Source organism: Coturnix japonica, chromosome 1 (genome assembly GCF_001577835.2).
Source record: "Coturnix japonica isolate 7356 chromosome 1, Coturnix japonica 2.1, whole genome shotgun sequence".
In the NCBI taxonomy this organism is placed as follows: domain Eukaryota; kingdom Metazoa; phylum Chordata; class Aves; order Galliformes; family Phasianidae; genus Coturnix; species Coturnix japonica.
In genome coordinates, this window is record NC_029516.1 from 36140239 (window position 1) to 36162837 (window position 22599).

Below are 22599 nucleotides of genomic sequence, written 5' to 3' on the forward strand. Positions count from 1 at the left end.
GATATGTCACACTGCTGTGCAGAATGGTGATGAATATTTTAAAAACCTGGAAAGAATTTTTGCCTAAAAAGCTTGCTTTTAGTACTTAGGGAAAAAAAATGAGAGCGGGCTTAGGTTTTCTTATCATAATAGACTGATAAATTGATTGTCCTTGAATCACATTTCATTTTGCTTTTGAATCTATATGCATGAATGTTCTTTTGACAGATCTGCCTGTCATTGTCATCATAAGGGCAAAGTCCTACAGCCTGGAGAAATCCTTCCCTTGCCAACAGGTTCCTGGTAGGTTTGATTATTCAAGGGTTTAATCTTCTGTGTATGCTACTCAACATCTCTTTTGAGTAGTGTTTTTTGAGTAAAATCTTTCTTGAGATCTCAAGAGACTTGAGATTTTATTTTCACATAAAATGAAGATCTGTTGTATCAAGATCTTGCTTGTATTACACACTTAGTGATAGGTAGCTTAATAGAACTTGTATTGCATACTCACTTATTTTAAAAAGGTAATACCAGGAAGATTCTATCAGCAGGGAGCTAAAGAGTATCTCAAAATAAATACATCCAGGTTGCAGTGCTGTTCATAGATTTGGGCGCATTATGATAGCAAAAAGAGACAAGAATAAGCAGTGTGATTCTATTTTAGGAAATCTTTCAAACAAAGACTTGCTGAGATCTATGTTTGTGTCCTTTTGTATTATTAATTTGTGATGGAATCCTGACCTCAGTGAGAGAAGTGGAGAAACCTCCCAGGTTTCCCAGTCAAACGTGTTCACTTTACAAGGAATACTCTTAATTGGCTACTTAGAAACATATCTGCAACCCAAGTGTCAAGGCTGGCTCTTGCTGAGTCTTGTAATATATAAAATATAGTAGTATATAATATATAATTGTTACATCTGCAGCTTTGTAGTTATTCAACTGAAGAAATTATCATAGGAGCTTCATTTTCTACCATTCCTATGCTCTGTTTTTTTTTTTAATGAGATTTTTTTTTTTTTATTTTTAATGTGTGTTCCTGCAATTCTGCATTTTATCAGCAAAGTAATAAAGCCATGCATTCTGCCTTCTCTGCAACACACAATTTACATGCTGTTTCCTTCTATATTCACCAAGGGAGATAAGTTTTGTGTAACACAGTCAGCATCCTGATCCACCTATCCCTAAGTATCCAGAGAAGCTCAAATACCCAGCTTCTTTTCTGTATTCATGAAACTTAGGCAATTAAGCAGTACCTAAACTCCAAGTCTGGACCCTCGTTACATATCAGCATTCAGAATTACCATCAAAATGCTGGACGTATTTCAGATTTTAATCATTTCAAATTGGGTTAAGTCTATTATGTTTTTTAATGTGGTGACTACATACGTTTTCCCCTAGAATAAAGATGGGTTTGATTTTCTTTTAACCAGCCAGTGCTTGAATGGAACAGTAAAGTGTATTGAAGCTACTTCAGAAAACACAGGTAACTCGCGTTCTTTTTGTGTCGAAAAGTTGCACAAAGTTTTTGATGCTGAATAATATTTTGTTTACTTTTATTATAATAATTTTGACACTGGGACAATGTACTATAATATTTTTGACAATGGGACAATGTCACAGCATCTCTAAATAGGAGTTTAGGAGCACATGTCTTTTTGTGTATGTTTAAAATATATAATAACTTGTCACTTGATCTTTTTATCTGTGGGGTGTAGGTCAGGATTTCTCTTGGGAATACTTATACTTAGGCTTGACATCCATATTTATTAAATTTTAGGACCTTGATTTTTAACAAGTAAAATTTAAATGAATTTCTAGGGCATTCAGAAGGGATTTCAGTACACTGTAAACTATGCAATTTTTAAAGGTCCTGTCTACCTGGAGTATGAAGACTTAATCTTTATGAATGGTTGTTTGTGTATCTGATCCAGGGTGCATCGATCCAGATATTTAATATCAAGCTTTTTTTTTTTTTTTTACACTAAAACAGGTATCAATTATATATTTTTGTAATACAGATTAAGCTGTAGACTTTTACTTGGAATGCATTCTTACAAATACTATACAGCATGCAAAATGTGTATTAAAATAAAAAGATTGCGAACTAAAAGAAGTAGAAAACAGCAGGAAAGATAATCTGATCTCATTTATCTGCATTTCCATTTTGAAGTTCACGTATGCCCTGAAGGAAAAATCTACTACAACTGCAGATCTCCTGTGCCTGGATTACCAGCAGCGGGTGTGAACTGTGGGATCTCCTGTGCGAACCTTGCCATGAACTTCTCCTGTGTCCCCTCGCCACCCTGTGCCAGTGGCTGTATTTGCCCCCCTGGGTAAGCTTGGGCAGCTTAATACATATTTCCACAGTTTGACTCTAATTTTGAAACTATTGCGCTATACATTTTTGAAAATACAGGGTCACATTTAAAAGGCCAGCATGCTTTCATCTCTCTGAGTCTTTTTCTTCTTATTAGAATGAGGCTTCACGCGTTAATGCTTCCTCAGTTCGAGTCCCACAGTTTCTCCATCCTGATATCATGATTCCTGTATCTCACCAAATACCCATCTTGCTCACACAGTCTTATTAACTTTTATATTGGGCTGTCTGGACAGGTGATGACCCCTAACGCTTGAACATTATATAGATCATGTGAACATAGAAACAAACATGACATAAAACCATAAATTAATTCATCTGTATTCTTGCTTACTATGCAAGTAATTGTCTCACCCAGATTTCTAGTCAGGCTTATGGTATTAATGGGGCAGGGAGAAGGGAAGGGGTATAGGCTGGACTGTACACTCCTACCCTTTGTAATCTGTCTGCTCTTTTGAACTTAGCTGAGGTTTTTGTTCTCTCTACTCGCATATTTGGATTTGTTGCTCAGAAGCAGTCTACTATGCTCTGTAGGGGTCAAATCAAAGTAAGATAGCTAAAAACATCTACTATCACTTCAGACTTGAAGACCCAAATATGCTGTGCAAATCGCTGCAATTTGATCTCAAATGGAGTGGTAACCATTTTTAATCAGTATTTGATTTTATTTCACTGGATGGTAGTTTATGGTCCCCTGACAATACATTGATTGTGCACAGATCAACAGTGTAATGAGACCATTAGAAATCCCCTTCCAGGAACTTGTAATGTTTGCAGATGACTCAACATTAGTGATGAACAGATTTCAAGCATAGCTGTTTCCCAATTTGGAAAGCTTCAAAAGCTGGCTGGATGTGGTCCCAGGCAGCAGACTTTAGGTGTACTGAGAAGAGTGTTTGGATCAGATGATCTCCAGAGATCTCTTGCCACCTCAACCTTCCACCTTGACACCTTTTCCTACTTCTTTACTTCGGCCTCAACAAAGGAGTTAGCTTTTGAGAGCATTAGTGTTAATAATACATTAATTTTTACAAGATGTCATAGAAAAAACTATTAATCTTGCTTATTGAGCTGTATTGATGTACTTGTGAATGTACTTTTTAAATCTAAGTAACTCTCTTATTTTAAAGGATGGCTGAGCATAGAGGGAAGTGTTATATTCCTGACAGTTGTCCATGCACCTGGAAGGATAGGGAATTTCTATCAGGAGAAGTGATAGCTACGCCTTGTTACACCTGGTGAGTGGCATATATATTGCATACTTGTCTAGTCATGCAGTGAAAATGACATAAAAAGCACAGTGAGTACGTTGAAAATAAAAAAATGTTTATGCCTGCTAAAGATAGTTGGAGGAAATATGTTTTATTAAGCTCAAAGTCTTGGAAAAGTAGAAAACTTTTATGTCAGAGCTTCTCATCTGAAAAGGAAGAGAAAGATAACTTCAGATGTAAAGTATTTTTTTTTTTTTTTTTTTTGTAACTTCAGTTAAAAAGTCATCAAGATCAGATGTTTGATTCCACACATCTTTGGAAATAGAATATCAGAAAAGAGAACCAGGGAGAAAAAAGGGAAATTAAATATATAACAGTGATAAACTGCCTCCTTCTTGGGAGCTGGATAGCTTGCAGTATGAATTTAACACTCAGTACATGGGACTATAAGGAAAGGAAATGGACAATAAAAAAAAGAGAAAGGAAATAAAAGAACAGCATTAATATCAGAAAGTTCCCAACATCTTTTCTGAAGAACCTGACTCATATTAACACAAAAGATTTTTTCATTCATTATAATTCACTTTTCCACCACTGTCACTAAGAACTTCAAAGGCAATCCACAGAATAGCTCTGCACTTCTAGGCCTAAAAAAGAAAAAGAAGATACCGATTTCTACTTTTCTTTACAGTGTTTGTCGGAGAGGGGTATTCAATTGCACGAGTTACCCTTGTCCTGCTGTATGCACTGTTTATGGAGATCGACACTACTATACCTTTGATGGCCTGGAGTATGATTACGCCAGTGACTGCCAAGTTTACCTGCTAAAGGTAGGAGGACTGTTTGTATATAAGTTCATAGGTCCAAATGAAAATTTCCAAGAGAGGACAAATATTTGGAACACCAGAAGATAATATATAGAATCGAACATTAAAAAAAACATAGATGCATCTAAAGGAAGATTTTGTTGGTGACATTTTGGACTAGTTCATTTGAAAATGGGCCGTGGGTGTGTCATCATGTAACTATGTGGTCCAGAAGACTATAGAAATCAACATTTTCTGTTCTATCATAAACATGCTTTCGTTATAATTAGAAAAGAATGACACTATAGAAACTGCTCTACGGCTAGGTGTTAGTGATCTGCATCAGATCTGGAGTGTATGTGTATAATCATATCAAACACCATGATTTCATAATTGAACAATGAAATCCTTCATTAAGATTGTCTGGCAGCTGCACGCTAATGTTCCTCAGAGCACACATTTACAGTACATAGCTAGCCTTTTATTTTTGTTTAAAAATACCATTACTGACATTTAGAAATATATTCTATTACTAACAACCCTATTGTTTGTTATCATTGTTGCTATTATTAAGGCTAAGAATCTGTTCTGATTTATAATAAGGTGTTTAGAAGAATATTCATTTTCTGTCAGCCCTAAATGTCAAACTGTAAGAAAAAGGGTGTTTTCTTAAAAAGATCTACTGCAAATTGTTCATTTCATGTACAGCTCTGTAGAGTATTCACAGCTGTGAAATAAAATAGATTGGTCCCAGATTTTTTTCTACAAGAATACATCATAGAAAACTCCTCATTTGTTAGCAGGTTGTCTCAGAAAATAGCCCTTACTCTTGAAGATATTCGGACCTTTGTAAAAACCTTCTTCACTTGAGATGCAAAAATTTAGAGTTTACAACTGTAAAATCATCTTGCCTATATGATGAGGTAGAAAGCTGGATTGTCAGCTATGAAATCTTATGCCATCGAACCTTAGTGTGATACTTGTATGTGTTGCTTTTACAATCAAATGTCACCTACCACTCCACTGCGTATGAAAGCTCCTATTTGGAAACAAAATGTGTGGATCATTTGGAGTCTAAGAATAAAACTGGCAGTCACATAATTAAGGCATGTGGAACACTGCAAATATAGTCCTTTCATCAGGTGAACACGATAATCTAAGAGATGAAACAGCTGCCTACATAGATCTGTTTTTCAGCTTTCAGAGATTTTTCCTTCATATTTAGTTAACACAAGAAACTATGGCTTAATTTTTTTTCATGATTTTTCTATACTCTTTAGTGTGTGGAAAACTTGATTTATATTGAAGGAATGTTGATTACAAATCAAGCATTGCATAAGTGTGTCTAGAAGAGATGATATGTCTTTGGGCTCATTTTAAAATGTGAAATATTTGGAAAAGTTTTAGGGGCAAAAAAAAAAAAAAAAAAAAGAATTAGAAGATGGGATTGTGGGCAGATGCCCAGGATCGTTAAAGGAACTAAAATACAGAATTGATAAACTATGTGATGTGTAACCCTGGAATCAGAGGAATGGAAGATGGGAGTATAACCAAATATTTTAAAAGGGCTCCTTGACTGAATTTGGCAGGAATAGACAAGTACATCTGATTTCCATATGAAGGAAATGAATTGAAATTATAACAAAGATAAATAACGTGGTACTGGGGAATAATTGAGCTCTTTTTGTTAAAAAAAAGATGTTATATGAGTTGAATCTTCTCAGTTATTCAGTAAAGATGATATGCAAATGGATAAAGGTGATCAGTTCAAAGCATGTGTATTTTCAGACTTAGAAACTTTCAGAGACAGATTTTGACAAATGTTTTATAGAATCCAGTCTCTAATAGGTTGACACCGAATGTACTTTAGAAGATGAATTAAATCTGAAAAGTTAGATAGGAAAAAATAACTTTTTTTTTTTTTTTTTTAAAGAACTGAGAGAGCTCATAGATTTCCCATGGGGATCTATGCTGAAAGCTTTGTTCAACATCTTCAGAAACCACTTTGAAAAGATTTTGTGGGGATTGAGCTGACAGAGTGCTGATGATACAGAAGCAGTCTGAACAGCTGAAACAAAAGCAGACCACCAAAAACTTAGGAATATTTTATAGCAGAAAACTCTACATGATAGAATGGAAAATGCAGATCAGTGCACATAGCAAAAAATGTGGCTATGCTGTCATGAAGATAGGTACTAAATTACCTATTAATATGCAGGGATTCAACTTTTACAAGAGGCAGATGCATTTGTCATCTTTCTAGTGGCAACCTGAGAGATAATCCAAGGTGTTATCCATCCTCTAATTTCACGTAGAGTTTTATTTGCAAGCATACAGTTACACCACAGTGGTAGGACATACGTATGGGCAGTTGTACCACATACTGATGTAGTTAAAATTTGCACAGACATGATAGTGTGAACAAAGTGCTCTTTCAACAGAGTAGAAGGTTCCCTAACTCTCTTTTTCTAATCATCCTAAGCTGTATTTTGTCCACATGCAGTGTTGTTTTATACATAGTAGTGCCAAAGTAATATAATGAATCACCCTTGAGCTTCTCTTTATACAGGATCTGTACTAGAGAGCCTTGTCTCTTATGACCTGTTATCCAAACAGACAAGGCAGATGAAAGGTGGGAAGTATATGAAATTGCAAAGTTTGATTGCCTTACCTGGCAGAGCTGTCCAGAGAAGCCTTGTCTCCTAAACCACACTACTTATCCTACAAACCAATATTTACATTTCTTGCTTAAAAATAAACTTATGTATGTGCTGTGTTCTTCAGGTTCCCTGCCTGCAAGGTATTACAGTGCATCACAGATTTGACAGTTACTAGTGCAAAATTCACTGATTTACTGGTATTTTTCAGTACTGTTTTGAGTTTGATTTTTATGGATAACATGTAAAAGGCTCATCAAAAATCTGAAATTTAAACTGACGTGACCATAATAATGTGTATATAACACACATATAAAACACTGTAATAACTTTGTCCTTTTCCCTGTAATCATTTTCCTATTTTTTTTTCCTGTGGGAACTGGACCATTTCATCTCTGCTATCTTAATACTCTAAACAAAGATGCCATAGTGGTACAATAACAAAAACTAAAACTACAATAAATTTATTGACATACTAATACTTTGACATAGGATTGAGTCCAGGAATTATCATTTGGATCCAGTGTCCTCAGTGGCAGGATAAAACACCGTTCCCATCCACTTCACAAGTACACAGAGTTTTATTTGGCTTTTAGCCTCCCTGAATGTGATATGTCTGAACAGCCCTTCAATTTGTCACTGTATTAAACAAAGAAGTCATCCTTACTATCTATTATGTTTTCAATAAAGAACTCTTGTGCTCCGGTGGAGGAAAAATCAAGTATTGACTTTCAGCCAATTATGAAACTTTAAACTTTGTTTTTAACATCTCCTTTCAGATGTTTTTTGAGGCAATAGTAGGTGAATGAAAAAGCCCCGTATAACTATTTCAACATACATACATGCGTTAATCAGACAATGACCACAACTATTTAATGCAGCAATCAAGAATGTTAGGGCAGTAATGTTTCATGACAAGATAGCAAGAAGTTAGGAGTTACACACTGAGGAGTAAAGTAAAGTTTCTGTATGTATAGGTGACATTCACAGAGAATACATCAGTATTTGCTTCTAACATTTTGAAATCTGCTTCAGTAATTTGAAAGGAGAAAAAAAAACAACAAAACCAACAACAAAACCAACACGTCAAGAAAACCTCAGAAAACCAACTAGTTGTTCTATTATCAGTTTAGATTGTGTAAACACTTTGTTTTACACAGACAGTATTGATGAAATAATGGCAACCTGATTAAAAATATTTAAATACCCTAATTTCCTGCACTTTCCTGCTTGTCTTCTGTCTTCAGCGATACTGCATTCTTTCCCAAACAAAGTGAGGTTACATTCTAGCAAACTTTTAATTAGTATTATTTGTAGCTCTTATATAATTCTTCCACTTGCCCGTTGCAAAGGAATTTAGCTTTTACAGTAGGATTACTATCTTTCTATTACATACGTTGGTCTTCTTTCTACATTTATGGTGGTTTCCAGTCCTGCAGTTCAATAAATTATGTACTGAGGTTTATATGATCAATATGTTTGCACTTCAGAGCCCCTCAGACTTGTTCGCTTTCAAGAAACAGAATTATATGCTCTCTGGTTTGGGGAAGTCTTCAAGGAATAGTTCAGAGGGACTGTTTTCTTCACCATCTTAAAGCCACTTTTAAAATCTTTTTGTTGCAACCATGAAGGCTCTTCTAAAGACAATATTGCCACTAGTTTTAATGTGTTGAAGGACCAGGAAAGCAACATCAGATATCTGACGAAATAATTGACTTGTTATGCCAATAAGAAGGGTCGAAAGACACCGCATGGGAACCCTTTTGTTGAGAAAGAGATTTATTTAACACAACAGGCATGATCTAAGCCAATGCCACAGTTTCCCAAATTGTTACCCTACTGCTAAGCAATCCCATGTACTAGATAGCTGGTCTGCCTTGAGAAGAACAGTAAGGAAGCTCTTTTCTTGCATATGCTTTATTTTATAACTTGACACAACTTTGAAGCTCCTAGTTCTTTCTTGTCTTGTTCAAATGCTTAATACAGAATTTGACTGATGCACTGATTGTATTTCACCTGTTAATTGCTGATGTATTTATCTGGGTTGCTAAATTCATTAAAAGATGATTGCATATAAGGTGCAGCAACCCTACACAAAGCAGCAATTCTTCAATTACTCATCACATCTGAAGAGGTAGAAGTAGCCTGTATTTCACGTCTCCTCATATAATAATTAATTAATTAATTAATTTTTGTGTAACATGTTTCATCATCATTTATGCCAGGTCTGTAGATCCATGAATACTTGCCAGGTAATTTATAGCAACATTAACTGTGTAGAAATAGTGATGTGTTTCTTGACAATTTGTGTGCAAATCAATGTCCAAAATATGCAGGCTACTTTTCATGGAAAATATTTACTGTGAATAGTTTGCCTTGATCTAGTAGCAAAAACACCAACTGTTTGCTTTCTATCAGTCCCATTATTTTAGAGCAAAATCAATCTAGGATGCCCCCTATTTTCAGTGTCTCTGGAAGTTCAGCAAGGGTCAGTATCCAGATCCCTGCAGGAGACATCTCTTCCATCCTAGTCTTCAATTGGGCAGCTCAGAGCTCAGATAACATTGGTTGTATCTGTTTTTCCATTTGTTCTATCCCATCTGCGAGCGGAAGATTTAATTACAGTTGGCAATGGATTTATGCTCTGGTTCCATTTTCTCTAGATCAATGATTTTGGACTCAGTTACCTCTACATGCCTTTCTGTCTCCACCACCTGATTCTTCAGACCATTAAATTATGCAGTGAATGAATCACTTTTATCCTCCAACAAAGGAAGGATTTCTTTCAGTTTGTGCAGATTAGCATGGAAGGTTTCCAAGAAAGGCTTGGGCAAAGTTTCTTGCCACAAGGCTGGCAATTTGGAGGAGCATGGTTTGACTCAGACATTAGACCCTCTTTCTAAGCACCTTGCCATGTAGCAACCTCTCAGCTTGAAGAAAGTGACCTTTTCACCTTGGATTTCTGCTACTAGGCTCATCATCAGCCCTTTGCCTATACTGATTCTAAAATATAATCCATTCACTATTGGAAAAGCCAGATCACCATAAGAATGGCTGCCTCAGTTAGGTCACCTGTGCTGGGTAAAGTTTTGTGGATGGTTGATGCCCACATTCTACTGATATAGCAGTAAAAGGTGAGGAAAAAGTAGCATCTTGCAGCTGTTTCAGGAAGTTGTATAATATGTTGTCAGCAGTGAAATGGAAGAGGGTGCTCTGGCTAGTCACCCATAGGGGCTGCTTAGCACTTTATGGTCTCTCACTCAGGAACTTGGATAGGCTACGCAAGATGGGCATTATAGTTACTCTGGTTTAATTTAGGATATGAGTATTTTTGTTACTGAATGCATGGAAACTAAACCTCAGCCTAGAGCAGTACAAATAAACACATTTAATGTTCATTAAATTAAAATAATAATAAAAAAAGGACTTTTTTTGGAAGTTCCAGATATTGTGTACAGACCTTTGTTTGTTGGAGATCAGAAAAGACAAATTTATCACCATTATATCCCATCTTACTTTTTTCTTAGTCTGTTATTCTTTATCAGTACAAATGAACAGCAATAAAATGTTTTTATTTATCATGCATTTATTAATAAAACAATATAAGTACAATACAAACAAGTCCCTTATTAGTAATTATTTAGATATTTTAAAATGACATCAACTGTGCTGCTGATTTCTATATAAGAACAGCTTGTGTTTCAGAAAGTGTGACTTGGAAAGAAATACTTGAATGTTCCCAAATCCTTAATCTTCAAGATATCTCATTTTTAATTAGAAAAGGATTGCAGTGATGTGACCTGTGCAGAAGCCAAATCTGATACAAGCAGGCAAAGCTAAATAAGTAAATGAAAAGGAAATCTGTTTTAAAGGATCTCTTCCCAAATCTTACTACATTTGTCTTAAAAATAATAATAATAATAAATATAATAATATAAATAATAACATAAATATAATAATATAAATATAATATATATAATAAAAAATACCTCAGACCTGTCCCAGCTATTTCTACCTAATTTCATCAAAAAGTTCAAAACTGTAGAAATGCTGACTAGGAAAGAACATTATGAAGTTTATCAAGAAAAACATTTCCTGTTACATACTGCAAATTATTAGGTGTAGACTTATGACATTTATTTGGATTTTAAAAATATTATTGACAAAACCACAGAAGACTCAACAACTCTACACCACTATAAAAATTACTGCAAAATATCAGTGTAGTGTAGAAAAACTGATATGATGATTTATCTTTCCTACTGCTTGTACAAATATTCACATACTTGCAATGGATCTTTCTCAAGAGTCCTTTAGAGTTTATTCTTTTTGGATTTCATCATTTTGGGAAGTCATTTTTAAAGAAAGATGAAAGCTTTAGCAGACACCTGTAAGTAGTCTGAGAATGAGTTGGTAGCTGGGATAATCTCCTTTTCAGTTTTTTTCAGTGATTCTATTCAGTGATGTTTGTCCCTTCCATCTCTACTCAACTGTACAGCACTAGTAGGAATGTGTCACATCCCATGGGCTTATTGCAGGTTTATTTGCCAGATTTTATCTGAAAATGTCACATAATCTGACATAGGTACTGAGGAAATGAAATAATTTGTGTGCATATGAGCAATTTAGCTCTTAGATTCTTAGTGCTTTTCTTAAAACATTTGTGTAGAAATACAGAACATCGGGGGAAAATAAGTAATATTACCATTTCTTGTCTTTCTCCTGTGAAAGCATCACTTCTTATCCTTCCTACTGCGTTGTAACTCAACTCTCATGTGGATTTCCTCCTAAACTGAGACAGCATGTATCAGTGCCATCTGCTGACTTTGAACAATATTGCTCCGAAGTTTGAATTGCTATGGGCAAAACTGATGACACAAATTTGAACAGCGTGCAGAAGGAGGGATTAAATAAAGTTATACAGAATGTATCCATATAATTTTGAAATGGTAGAGGGGAATCTATCATAGCAGAAAAAGAAAGAAACCTTCCAATCAGAAGTGCTTCTTGGTGTAAATCGTGACTGTGTTTTGAATAATTGACGTTTTCACCGACCATCTGGAGATGAACAGCCCTGTAAAATGGCATAAGGAGCTAACAGAGAAAGACCACATCAGGTGCCAAGTCATTTGCCTGCTCTCCAAGACACTTTAGTATTTGTACTTAAGTGCTCACTAAAATTAGCCCATGATGCTAATGTACTTCTCCTTGCCTCAGTCTTGCTGAGGTAATGGTTTCAAATGCTGTGTTACTTCAGAAGAAACTCTGATCATCACAGTAAACAGCAATCAAATTAATTCTGAAGTTTCCAAAAGCTTATCTGAATTGAGCTAATAGTGTTTCTCTTAAAATATGCAGGAAGGAGAAAGAAAATTCTAATTTTTGAATTAATGTCTATTTTTACATTGTATTTGGATCTTCTTCAACATATTTGTTAATGTGGCTAAATATACAAACTTCTAATGGATCATGAAAACAAAAGGAAAACAGGGCTTATCTGCCTCTGTCCAGTTCTCTGATGTCTCTAGATGCTTTTGTGGACATCCTAGTTTTCATGTTAGCATGTGAAAAGAAAAATACACATAGGAAAAAAAGGAAAATCTGGTTATCAGTAATGGAATTAGTGAGATTTTACTCACTAATCTCACTTTCTAAGAAAATAAATGTAGCCACCTATGAACTGTCTTCTCCCAGGCTGCAGTGTGGGACTATGACAGAGCAGTGCATGGTTTTGTTATTGGTTGATATAAATTTCTAATGGGATATTGAAATAGAAAGTTTCTATCAAAAATAAGCCCTAGTATTCCCAAGCTCTGCTTAAAAAAAAGACAGAAATACGATGCCTTTTTGTACAGGAAGGAATATGGAAAAAAAATGCAGTGAAGTCTAGAAAAAGAATGTTCTGAGAAGCAGGGACTGACAATGAGCCCTTGACTGACTGCCCAGATCTGTGACTCTGTCTTCCTTGTTGCTCGGCAACTCCATGTTATCACAAAGAAACTGATATTAAGTTGGAACAGGCTGGATATGGTAATTTACGTGGGAAGATACTCTTGCAGTGGGAAAACCATTTTATTTCTAGTTTCTGTCAGCGTAAGTAGGTTTCACATGATGAACTGTAGCACATCCCCTTTCGGGTGCATTTTACCTAAAAAGGTAAAGAGCAACTCTGCCCTGGAAAGAGACTGTGAAAAAAAAAATAATAAAAAAAAACAGAAGAAAGAAAAAAAGAAAGATGGAAAGAAAAGCAACAGTGCCCCCCACTACCTTGCTATTTATTAGGTGTATTCCTAGTATCTACTCAGATCCTTCCAACAATAGTGACAAAGGCTGGTCAGTATAGCTGTGTCAGCCCAGTACAGTTTAGAGAGATGGAACTTAATCATTATCACAAAGCCACAGTTCCTAAGAACTACAGTGCTTTTTCCAAGCACTCACTGTCTTACCAAACAGTAAAAGGCAATCTTCACTTTATCTAAGTAATCCTAGTCCTTTCTTCTGAATTGGTGATACGTAAGCATTAAAATATATAGCTTATATAGCAGATACAGACTAATTTGATGACCATCACAGCAATGGAGTAATTCAGCTTTGAATTTTGTTGGCACTACATGACTGGGAAAAGAACCTTTTTTTTTTTTTTTTTTTTTTTTTTAAATATTGAGATGAATTGAAAGAATGGAAATGGTCTGTATATGAAGTAAACCTTATCTTGAAAGCACTGAGCCACAAGAGATACGTAATCCATAAATGTGTTTTCATATTTAGGCTTGGGTCTAAGATTTAAAGGGAAAGAGAGAATGTACAGAATATTCACTATTGGATGAAACTGCTTTATTTCTTAAGTGTCTATTTTACTTGTAGTTCTACTAAGCCATCACACTGTATTCCCATCTCTACATTTCTATCCTGTTCCATTTCCAGTAATTTAACATGAATGTGCAGTTCTACGAGTAAGGAAGTACTTCACGTCTTCAGGACTCCCTGTTCTGGCTTTGGTCAGCAAAACATTCCCTGTCTCCAGCCTTCTCTCTGCTGCAGAGTTAACTTGAAATATAACTCAACTTTTACCCTTGGCTCAAATCCCAGCAATACACAAAAACTTGTGCCTCGAATGTGTTGATGCTGTTCAGCCGAAGGGACTGGCCTGGACTGTCAGAAGGCACAGGCAGCAGTTTCAATTAGCAAAGCTAGTACAGCTACCCAGTGCTGCTCCAAAGTCTTGTCTTCATTGCCAAAAAAGGTGTATTTTTACTGAAGGATAAGTAGACTGAATTAGCTATCCTTATTTAAAATAAAGCCCTCCATCTCTTTTCTTACAATTAAGTCATTGCTTCCCTATTAACACAGAGGACCCTCTTTTAATAAGGCTAAGATAAAAGAAGAGGAATTATCTTTGCAATGAAATCAGCCCATGATGTTCCAGGCATCATTTAGACCCATAGACTGCAAGTTAAGCCCCTTTCTGAACTCACTCATGGCAGGGAAGTATCTTCCTTGCTCACTTTTCACTTGGCCAGGGTAGGATGGATCAGCTTGCATTCTATCTACCAAACTAATGAGTTTGTCTCCTTTTTAATTTACCACATCACCTTCAATAAATCCAAAAATGCTTTGGGCTGTTATCTGACTCGAAGGCGAGTAATTACTGGATTGACTCCAGCTGCAAGCATAGCTTAATTAACACACAGTGTATTTCCCAAAAAGGTAGTGACCAATTTTATTCTGAGTGCAGCCTAAAACAATTTCATAACAGGACAGATGAAGTTCACTCTGCCCTAAAGCTTCCACTGCTTTTAAACTGATTTTCACTGCTAAGTGGTGAAGAGCTACTGTCTTATAGCCCTTACCACTGGCATCTTGTCCTTACCTAACCCACCTTAACTGCTGTTTTGCTAATGCACACAACCCACCTGTTTCTTAAACCCAGGTGTTATTGTAACATAAAGCTTGCTAGCAGTTTCCTGTACCTTATGCTCATTGCATGCGTTTGTAGAGTCTTCCATATGCCAGCCAGCAGTACCCTCTGGCTTGTGAACGATGCAAAGTTGTAGCACTTTGGCATGGCAAGAAAAATTCCTCTACACTTTGTCTTTTTTTCTTTCTTTTTCTTTTCTTTTTTTTTTTTCTTTTTTTTTTTTTTCTTTTTTTCCAGATTGAAAGTGTTCTTTAAAACAGCCTTGCCACCTTGACTTTTACTGGGGGAAAAAGAAAAACAAAAAACAAGCTGCTTCCTCCAGCAGGAATATTTTCTGTATGCAGTTTTTCTCACTGGTGAGAAATGATTGCTGATATGCTTTTTAATTCTTGAGCTCTGATAAGCACAGAATGAATAAGTAGTCAGGGGTGTGCTCCCTGCGCCTAACGGGGATACACTGAAGCTCTGGGGAGAGGTGCTGAGGGAGCAAACTAGGGCAGCAATCCCTCCTGTTGTGGATGAGTGGAGACCTCCAAGCACACTGCTTGGAGCCAGGAGGAGGTCTCAGAACTGGCTAGCTGTTGAGAGACGATGTTTTCATTTGCCCAGTGTTCCCATTAGCATCTGCAATTAGTTCTAGCTAGTCATGTTCTCAGAGAGGGCTTAAGGGAGGGTGGGAGTGAAAAGAGAAGTTAAACACTGTTCTGTTTTTAGAAATGCCCAAGTGTCTCCTATGGGACTGCATGACTCAGAGTTCATACGCAGAGCTTGCCACCTCCAGGATTTTTATTTCATATCTGTCACAGGTCTCTAATGACTGTAGGACTGAATTTGATTGAAAATTAAGCTGTTTTCAGAAGCACTGTTACTGACATATTAATGTTATGAACATACCTCTCTCATGTCTTGTGCGTAGTTACTGCATCTTGTTGACTTGCAAGTGTTGGTACAGAAGTGAAATAAAAGAGGGAAAAAATGAAATGATGAGTGTAACTCAAATTTATTTTTATTAGTAAAAGTGTTATCAACTCTGCTGGTCTCCTTTGTTCCAATGCCAGTCTTAGCATGGGTAATTACAGGGTGCACGTGTGTTTCTCTAAAGGTATGAAGGAAACTCAGAAGCTGCAGGTGAATGAACAGATATGTTGAGTGAGATTGCAAAAGCAATTTTATGTACTCAGAATGCAAAATTAATTTGCAATCTGAACAGCCAATAGAGATGGGCTTGGGAGAGCATGGCTTATATTTGAATGTGAGATGCCAGCACTCCAGTAAATCAATAGACAACAGAGAAAATGATACTTCTAAATGTTAAAAAACCGAACAGTTATTAAAATGCCCACTCACAAACAAATTATCAGCAGAAACGTTTCCCTGCTCCAATGAGCATAACTCACGGGTTTCTGAATTTTGATGGATGGTTGTAGGAAAAAAATGCTTTATCTACTACTGACAGATGGAAGGTTTCTTGGCTTTGGGAGTATGAACTGCTAGATCTTAAGTACCTTGGTCCAAAAATAAAACTCTTTTAATAACATGTCTCAATTTTGACAACCATACTGTGCAGTAAGTCTTGGATTCTACATTTAAGCATGTTTTACAAAACTAAACCAGACCCTTATTTTAGAGGTAGATCATCCTATGAGTTTGTGAAGTCCTTAGAAAAGGATCTCACTCTTAGATGCAGTAGTTCTTTCTGTTTAACTCCAAAGTCTGAGTTTGTTGAGGGTACAGCTTGGAATTTAAAACACAGTTCCTTGATTGTTTTTTTCTTGAATTTAATTTCAAAGATATGAAAACATTAAGTTGTTTATCTTATTTGATGAGGAGGCTGGAATAAATATGCAGGAACAAAGCGCAGTTGAATCTGTAAGTAAAATGATGATTTCTTCTTCATGTTGCAGAGCACAGATAACTCAAATATATCCATAATTGCTCAGAACAAAAAGTGCTTTGATAATGATATTGTTTGCTCGAAGAATATTTTCATCGCTGTTGGAGACTCTGAGATTTATTTTAGTGAACTTTCTGAGAAGCAGGTTAGTTATTTTCGTTCTTTTTTTGGGTTGCCTTTCAAGATAACTATTCTGAAGTTATGACTGTAAAGGAACATATTTTTGGAAAATATCTCCCAGTCTGTGTTGATGCAGTATAAGTGCCTGGGCCTGGAGAAAGCATCAACTCCCAGGAAAAAATAGTGGTTTTTTCACTGTTTTCTTCAAGTTCTTTTTTGTCATACAAAGAAGACTGATCTAGAACCTCAGGGAGTCAAACCGTGCTGAGAATTGTTTTGCAACATTTTGTTTTGAAAGTTAAACCGAAGTACATAATAAAAGTAAACCTGAATGATCCAAAAGACAGGATTAAACATTTCTAGTAATAGTATAAATTCAGTTATACAGTGCAGATAAAGCATGCTTTTGTATACACTTTATATTACTAATTGGCTGTACACTGTGGTAGAATTACTTTACTAGGTTTTATATGAATATCCTTTTCCTTTTTTTTTTTTTTTTTTTTTGGCCAGAGTACCTTGAGGGGACAGGAAAACAAATCTAAGTACCAGCTTTGGGTGGCTGGATATTATACTGTGATACACTTTCCGGAACTGGATATTACAATTCTGTGGGATAAGAAAACCATGATGCATGTTAAAGTTGGACCTCAATGGAAGGTGAGCCAAAATAAAAACCTGACATATTATGTAGTTCTCAGTGTTGTTAGTGTGATATCTTCAGGAATTGCTGTGATTACCTTTTCTTCTTGACTAGCTTTCCTAACGATACAGCGATTCAACAGCTGCTAGCATTTTCCCGGCAAGATGACTGAGAATGTGATCTAGTGACTGGAGTCCTAAAGGGAAAGGGGTAGTTCCTATGTGTGTGTTTATTGCTCCACACATTGTAACCGTGAAGGTGTACAGTGACTGAACTTTGACTCTATGTTAAGGAGTGGGGAAAGAGGATTAGATTTGAGTTACCTCACATATTTTCTGAGTTTCTGAGAACAGTAGTAATGAATCTGCAGTAAATACATTGCTCTCAGTGTAGAAGAGGGCTGGTAACACAACACAGGTTGTATTAGGCTAACGGTAGAACTGAACCCTGAGTTGCAGATGAGGCTGCTGAGATGAGCAGTTGATGTTTCTTGAGTATAAATTAAAAAGAAAAAACAAACAAAAAAAAAAAGGAGATACAGGAAAGGATCTAGACAAGAACTGACATTTACACCACATAAGTATACTGTGACAGTGTTAAGGGCATGATGCAGGGAAGAATATGAGGCTCTTTCTCTTGCCAGTTGCTCTTTATTCATTCTCTACATCAACATCTGCCGTTGTGCATCTGTGACTCAGTCTCTGGGTCCTGATGTAGTAACTTTATAGGCAAATTCAGTAATTACATCCCTGCTTCACCACTGCAGTGATTTCATGAATTGAGAAGAAGCTCTTTTCTGTAAAAGAAATGAAAATGAAAGGGCTTCATGCTAGAAAAAAAAATATAAATCAGATATTTTGGAGTCAATGACAACGTTTCAGTAACCATTTACTCTCATTTTAAAGCAACATCATTGTAGGCTTTTGTCCCTATGGGCAGAAAATACTTACTTTGCTGATTTATCAGCCATCAATACAGATAAAGAACAAATATATCTTTTATTCTGTTTTACAGAATAATAAGCAGGGGGCTTACGTCTACAAGCTGCATATGTGGGCACAGACACAGAGTTTCATTCACCTTCTTCAGCTTAAGAATATTGTAGTCCAAACTGATTATTACTACTAGGATATGTAAAAAATACATCCTTTTTCTCATTTAGGGTAAATTGGCAGGTTTGTGCGGAAATTTTGACAAATACACTTCAAACGACCTGACTACTTCAAACAACATGGAGGTGAGGAATGCACAGGTATTTGGAGACAGCTGGGTGTTAGGACAGGTAAGTCCTATGTCCAGTAAAAATTTAAAATAAAAAGCCAATAATTCTAATTTATAAATGAATACAGTACGAGTATATGAAATATAGGGATTTTCTGAATTCTGAGTCATCATACATATTAGAACTTTTATGTCTGTAACAAACATATGCTAAATTTAGATGAAACCATCCAGTATTTTCAGGTAAAAATACACTGATCCCTAAATAAAATAGTTAATATAGCTGTCTGGATTTCAATTTTCTACAGATTTTGTAGAATCATAGAATATTCTCAGTTAAAAGGAACCTATGAGAATTGCCAACTTCAGAACCACCCAAAATTTAGTTTGCTTTTGACATATAGGATCAGTCCAGTTTTAAAATCGTCATTTGTCTGATCTTGGAAGCATAGGGTTATTGAAAGTAAACAGGATCTGAACACTGGAGAAAAAACGATGGTCATCAGCCCCATGAGGCTGCCTGCTTACAAGCAAGTGCATGAGGGACTTTCTGTGCAGCATGTAGTTAAAATTCATCAGTCTACAGAAGATAAGCTGAGGAAATTATAAAACTTAGCTTGAAAAAGCATCAGGCATAACCCATAGTGGAAAGTAGATTTCATAGGAGGGAGGAAGCTGTAGTGTAGATACTGCAACCGGGTTTTGTAACACAGAAGAATTATTTTATTCATATGTGCTAAGAAGAAGAAAGATCTTATTGCCTCATGAACTTGCTAATAAATCAGTATTTGCAAAACATTTCATTGGGATATCTGAAAGACACAGTTTTTAATCTGTTCTCTCCCTTACTCAGAGCAGGAAATTGAACCAATATCTCTAACCTCATGAAAGAATACAATATCACTTTCTGCTTTCAAAGAAAGCATTTTAGGTTTATCTCTCTCAATCTCCCCTTTTTGGATCTATTCTACACTTCATAAAATGTTTAAGTTGTGTGAGCAAGCAAAAGAGATGTGCTTGTAGTTCTGCTGCTCATCTAGAAGGTGGTACATAAAGTACATAAATACTTTATATGAAGTGTAATAGTATCAATAAAAGAGAACAAAAGCAATACTCTCGAATGTTCTGTAGGATCATAGAAGGACTAGGTTTGGCCTCAAAAGGACAGAAAGAGTTGTGGTCTCCTGTCACTTAACAGAGGACTGGAACTGTTGTCTTTGTGACCAGAGCCAGTGTTGGCAGGGTATGAGGAAGGGTCCCAGAGATAAGCTCTGTTCATACACTTCCCTTTAAAAAGCATACCTGTAGAAGCAAGTGTAACAGGAATGCTTTTGATTTTATTCTGTAAAAATCTTGGGGTTCTCTTTTTGCTTTCTATCCCATAATGTATTACTTTAAATTTTCAGATCAGTGGCTTCTTGTGCAGTGTTTGCACACCTTGAATCTTACAATGAACTTTGAGGATGTTACAACCTTAGCTTAAGCAACCCAGACTTGCACTTGCTCTTTGTAGCCACACATTTTTGTAAAACCTCATGTAATCTTCCTGTCCCCAAGGCTGCCAGAACACTGAGGGCCTGAATTCAGTGTTGGCCTAGCAGGCAGCCTGTACTTAGCCAGGCTTGGCACTGAATCTGCCTTCACAGTAGGTTGTTAGGGCACTTTTCAGAAAGGACCTCTGGCCCTTGCAGAGATGTATCTTGATCATCTTTTCTGCATGGTAAACACTGGAAAAGCATAATTGGTAGCTGTCGGCCTAGAACCTGACAACTCAGCTGCTGGGGAGTATGCTGCCATTGGCACAGTGAGAAATGGGATGATTGCAGGGTTTCTTGCTGCCAGGAGCACATCCCCACACAGCATCATAAGAGTAACCCAATGCTGTGTGTGGGTCTCTCACTGCTGCCTCCTGAGCTCCTCTGTTGTAGCAAGGGAGTATGCTTTTGGTTGAAATTATGTTCTTAGAGCTAAGTGCCATTTGGTTATATTTTTCTATCCACTTGTTTTTCTTCTTGAAGAGAGACTTAAAGAGAGGGAATTATATCTCAGACACTTTTGAGTTATCACGATGAACTTTGACTCATTTTTTATGTGTTGCTCTCTTCCTACAACTGCTTTATTTGAACTTACAGGGCTACAGCCATCTGTAGTGTGCCTCCATTTAAAGTCAGTACAAAACCACCAGGGATGGATTTGGACCATGTATTTGTTTGTGATGTTACAGTTGGTTGCTCTGGTAATGATTATAATGTGTCACAAAGAAAACATTTTGTCTTAATGTGCTGAGCAGACAGCAGGAACATTTTAGTACTTCAGAACAAAACACAAAGATTCTGTTTTGTGCAAATGTTTTCAATTATAAAAACAGATCAGGGAAAGGGGAAGATAAAGAAAATAGCATGTAAACATTATTCTAGTTTTTGCAGTATGCAAGTATTGAATTGTATTATGAATATAGTGTACCTGAACCCATGGCAAATGCATCTTTTTATAAAATGACTGTGTCGTTTTTGTTTGCTTTTGAGTGCAAGAGCCCAAATGAAACACTAAGACCATGCGAGGTACATCAGAGCAAGTTCCCTTATGCCAAAAAGGAATGCTCTATTTTGTACAGTGATGTTTTCGCACCTTGTCGCAATGTGGTAAGTTTATTAAATAAGACAGTTTTGCTCTCATGTAGGAAAATATTAAAATTCCAACAATTAATTTCTTCTTGCCATTCCTCTCTGTCTGAGTGCCACGGAGAACAGTAAGAAGAGCCCTGCAACTGTGTGTGTGGGCTGTGTTTGTGCAGAGCTCCTTGTTCCTTTCAGAAGTGGAGCCTAAATATTATAGCAGTAACTGGGAGTCATGAGTTAGTAGACGGGATAATCAGAGTTCTGTTCTCTTTTGGTTTTGTTTATATTTTTGATTTATATAGGTAATGTGATTTTTAAGGTTTTTGTGTATATTGTGGATTTTTAAAGTAAGCATTCATGTAGCGTGTCTCCAGCTTATCTAAAATTGTTTTATTTAGATGACTGTCCTGCAAAATACAGAAAGAACTGTGAGAAAGTGAGATTTCAACTTCAGAGATACAGTATTTTTTTTAAAAAGGCCAACATCTTATTATTAGCTTTGGATCAAAACTCTGCAACACAGTGTGTCTACTCCTTACCTGGCTGAGCATGGAACTTGAGTTACAAGCCTGTCCTTAAGCTCAGCCTAGACAAGACAGGGACAACAATAATTCGTGTGGGAATCTTTTTCCCTTTGGAGTCCACCCTTTACCAGTGCAATATGTGCTCCGTGTATCTATGTCTCTTTCTGGTTTGAGCCTCCCAAAGGTATTCAGTTATTGGAGGCGCTTCTTAACACATGTGCAAGCAAGAATCACTATGATATTTTGCTTCATTCTCCTGTTTTCTTCATGAATATGAACACTAAAATGAGATTTGTAGATGTCGCAGCTGAATCTCCTGACTTTCAGGACTGAAGTTTCATATTAACATGGTCAGGAATTTGCCTGAAGAGGAGGTTGCAGTAGCTTAACCCAGGAGATTTATTGATGTTGACTTTGGTTACTATGTAAAGAATTTTTTGAGCGTGTGCCTGAGAACACAGTGATGAGTGTATTTTCAAAGTGGAAAGTAATAAATAAAAATGAACTTTTGTGAGTTTTTAAGGAGCTATATTACAATAACTCAAAGGAAGATGTTTCCCATTCCATTCTTTATCTTACCTATTAAAATTTTCAGGTATTATGCTGAGAATTTAGCACACTAATATCAAGA

General features: G+C 36.3%; 1 protein-coding gene across 1 annotated transcript in view; it reads left to right on the plus strand.

The window, feature by feature from the left end:
* Window positions 1-22599, plus strand: part of OTOGL (otogelin like) — a 94703-nt gene that overhangs the window by 27074 nt on the left and 45030 nt on the right. Inside the window, exons 21-29 of the mRNA XM_015857310.1 lie at window positions 208-282; window positions 1410-1462; window positions 2150-2312; window positions 3487-3594; window positions 4259-4397; window positions 16853-16987; window positions 17476-17622; window positions 18768-18887; window positions 21352-21468. Of these exons, the coding sequence (XP_015712796.1) occupies window positions 208-282; window positions 1410-1462; window positions 2150-2312; window positions 3487-3594; window positions 4259-4397; window positions 16853-16987; window positions 17476-17622; window positions 18768-18887; window positions 21352-21468 (1057 nt within the window). The remainder of the gene's footprint in view (window positions 1-207; window positions 283-1409; window positions 1463-2149; window positions 2313-3486; window positions 3595-4258; window positions 4398-16852; window positions 16988-17475; window positions 17623-18767; window positions 18888-21351; window positions 21469-22599) is intronic.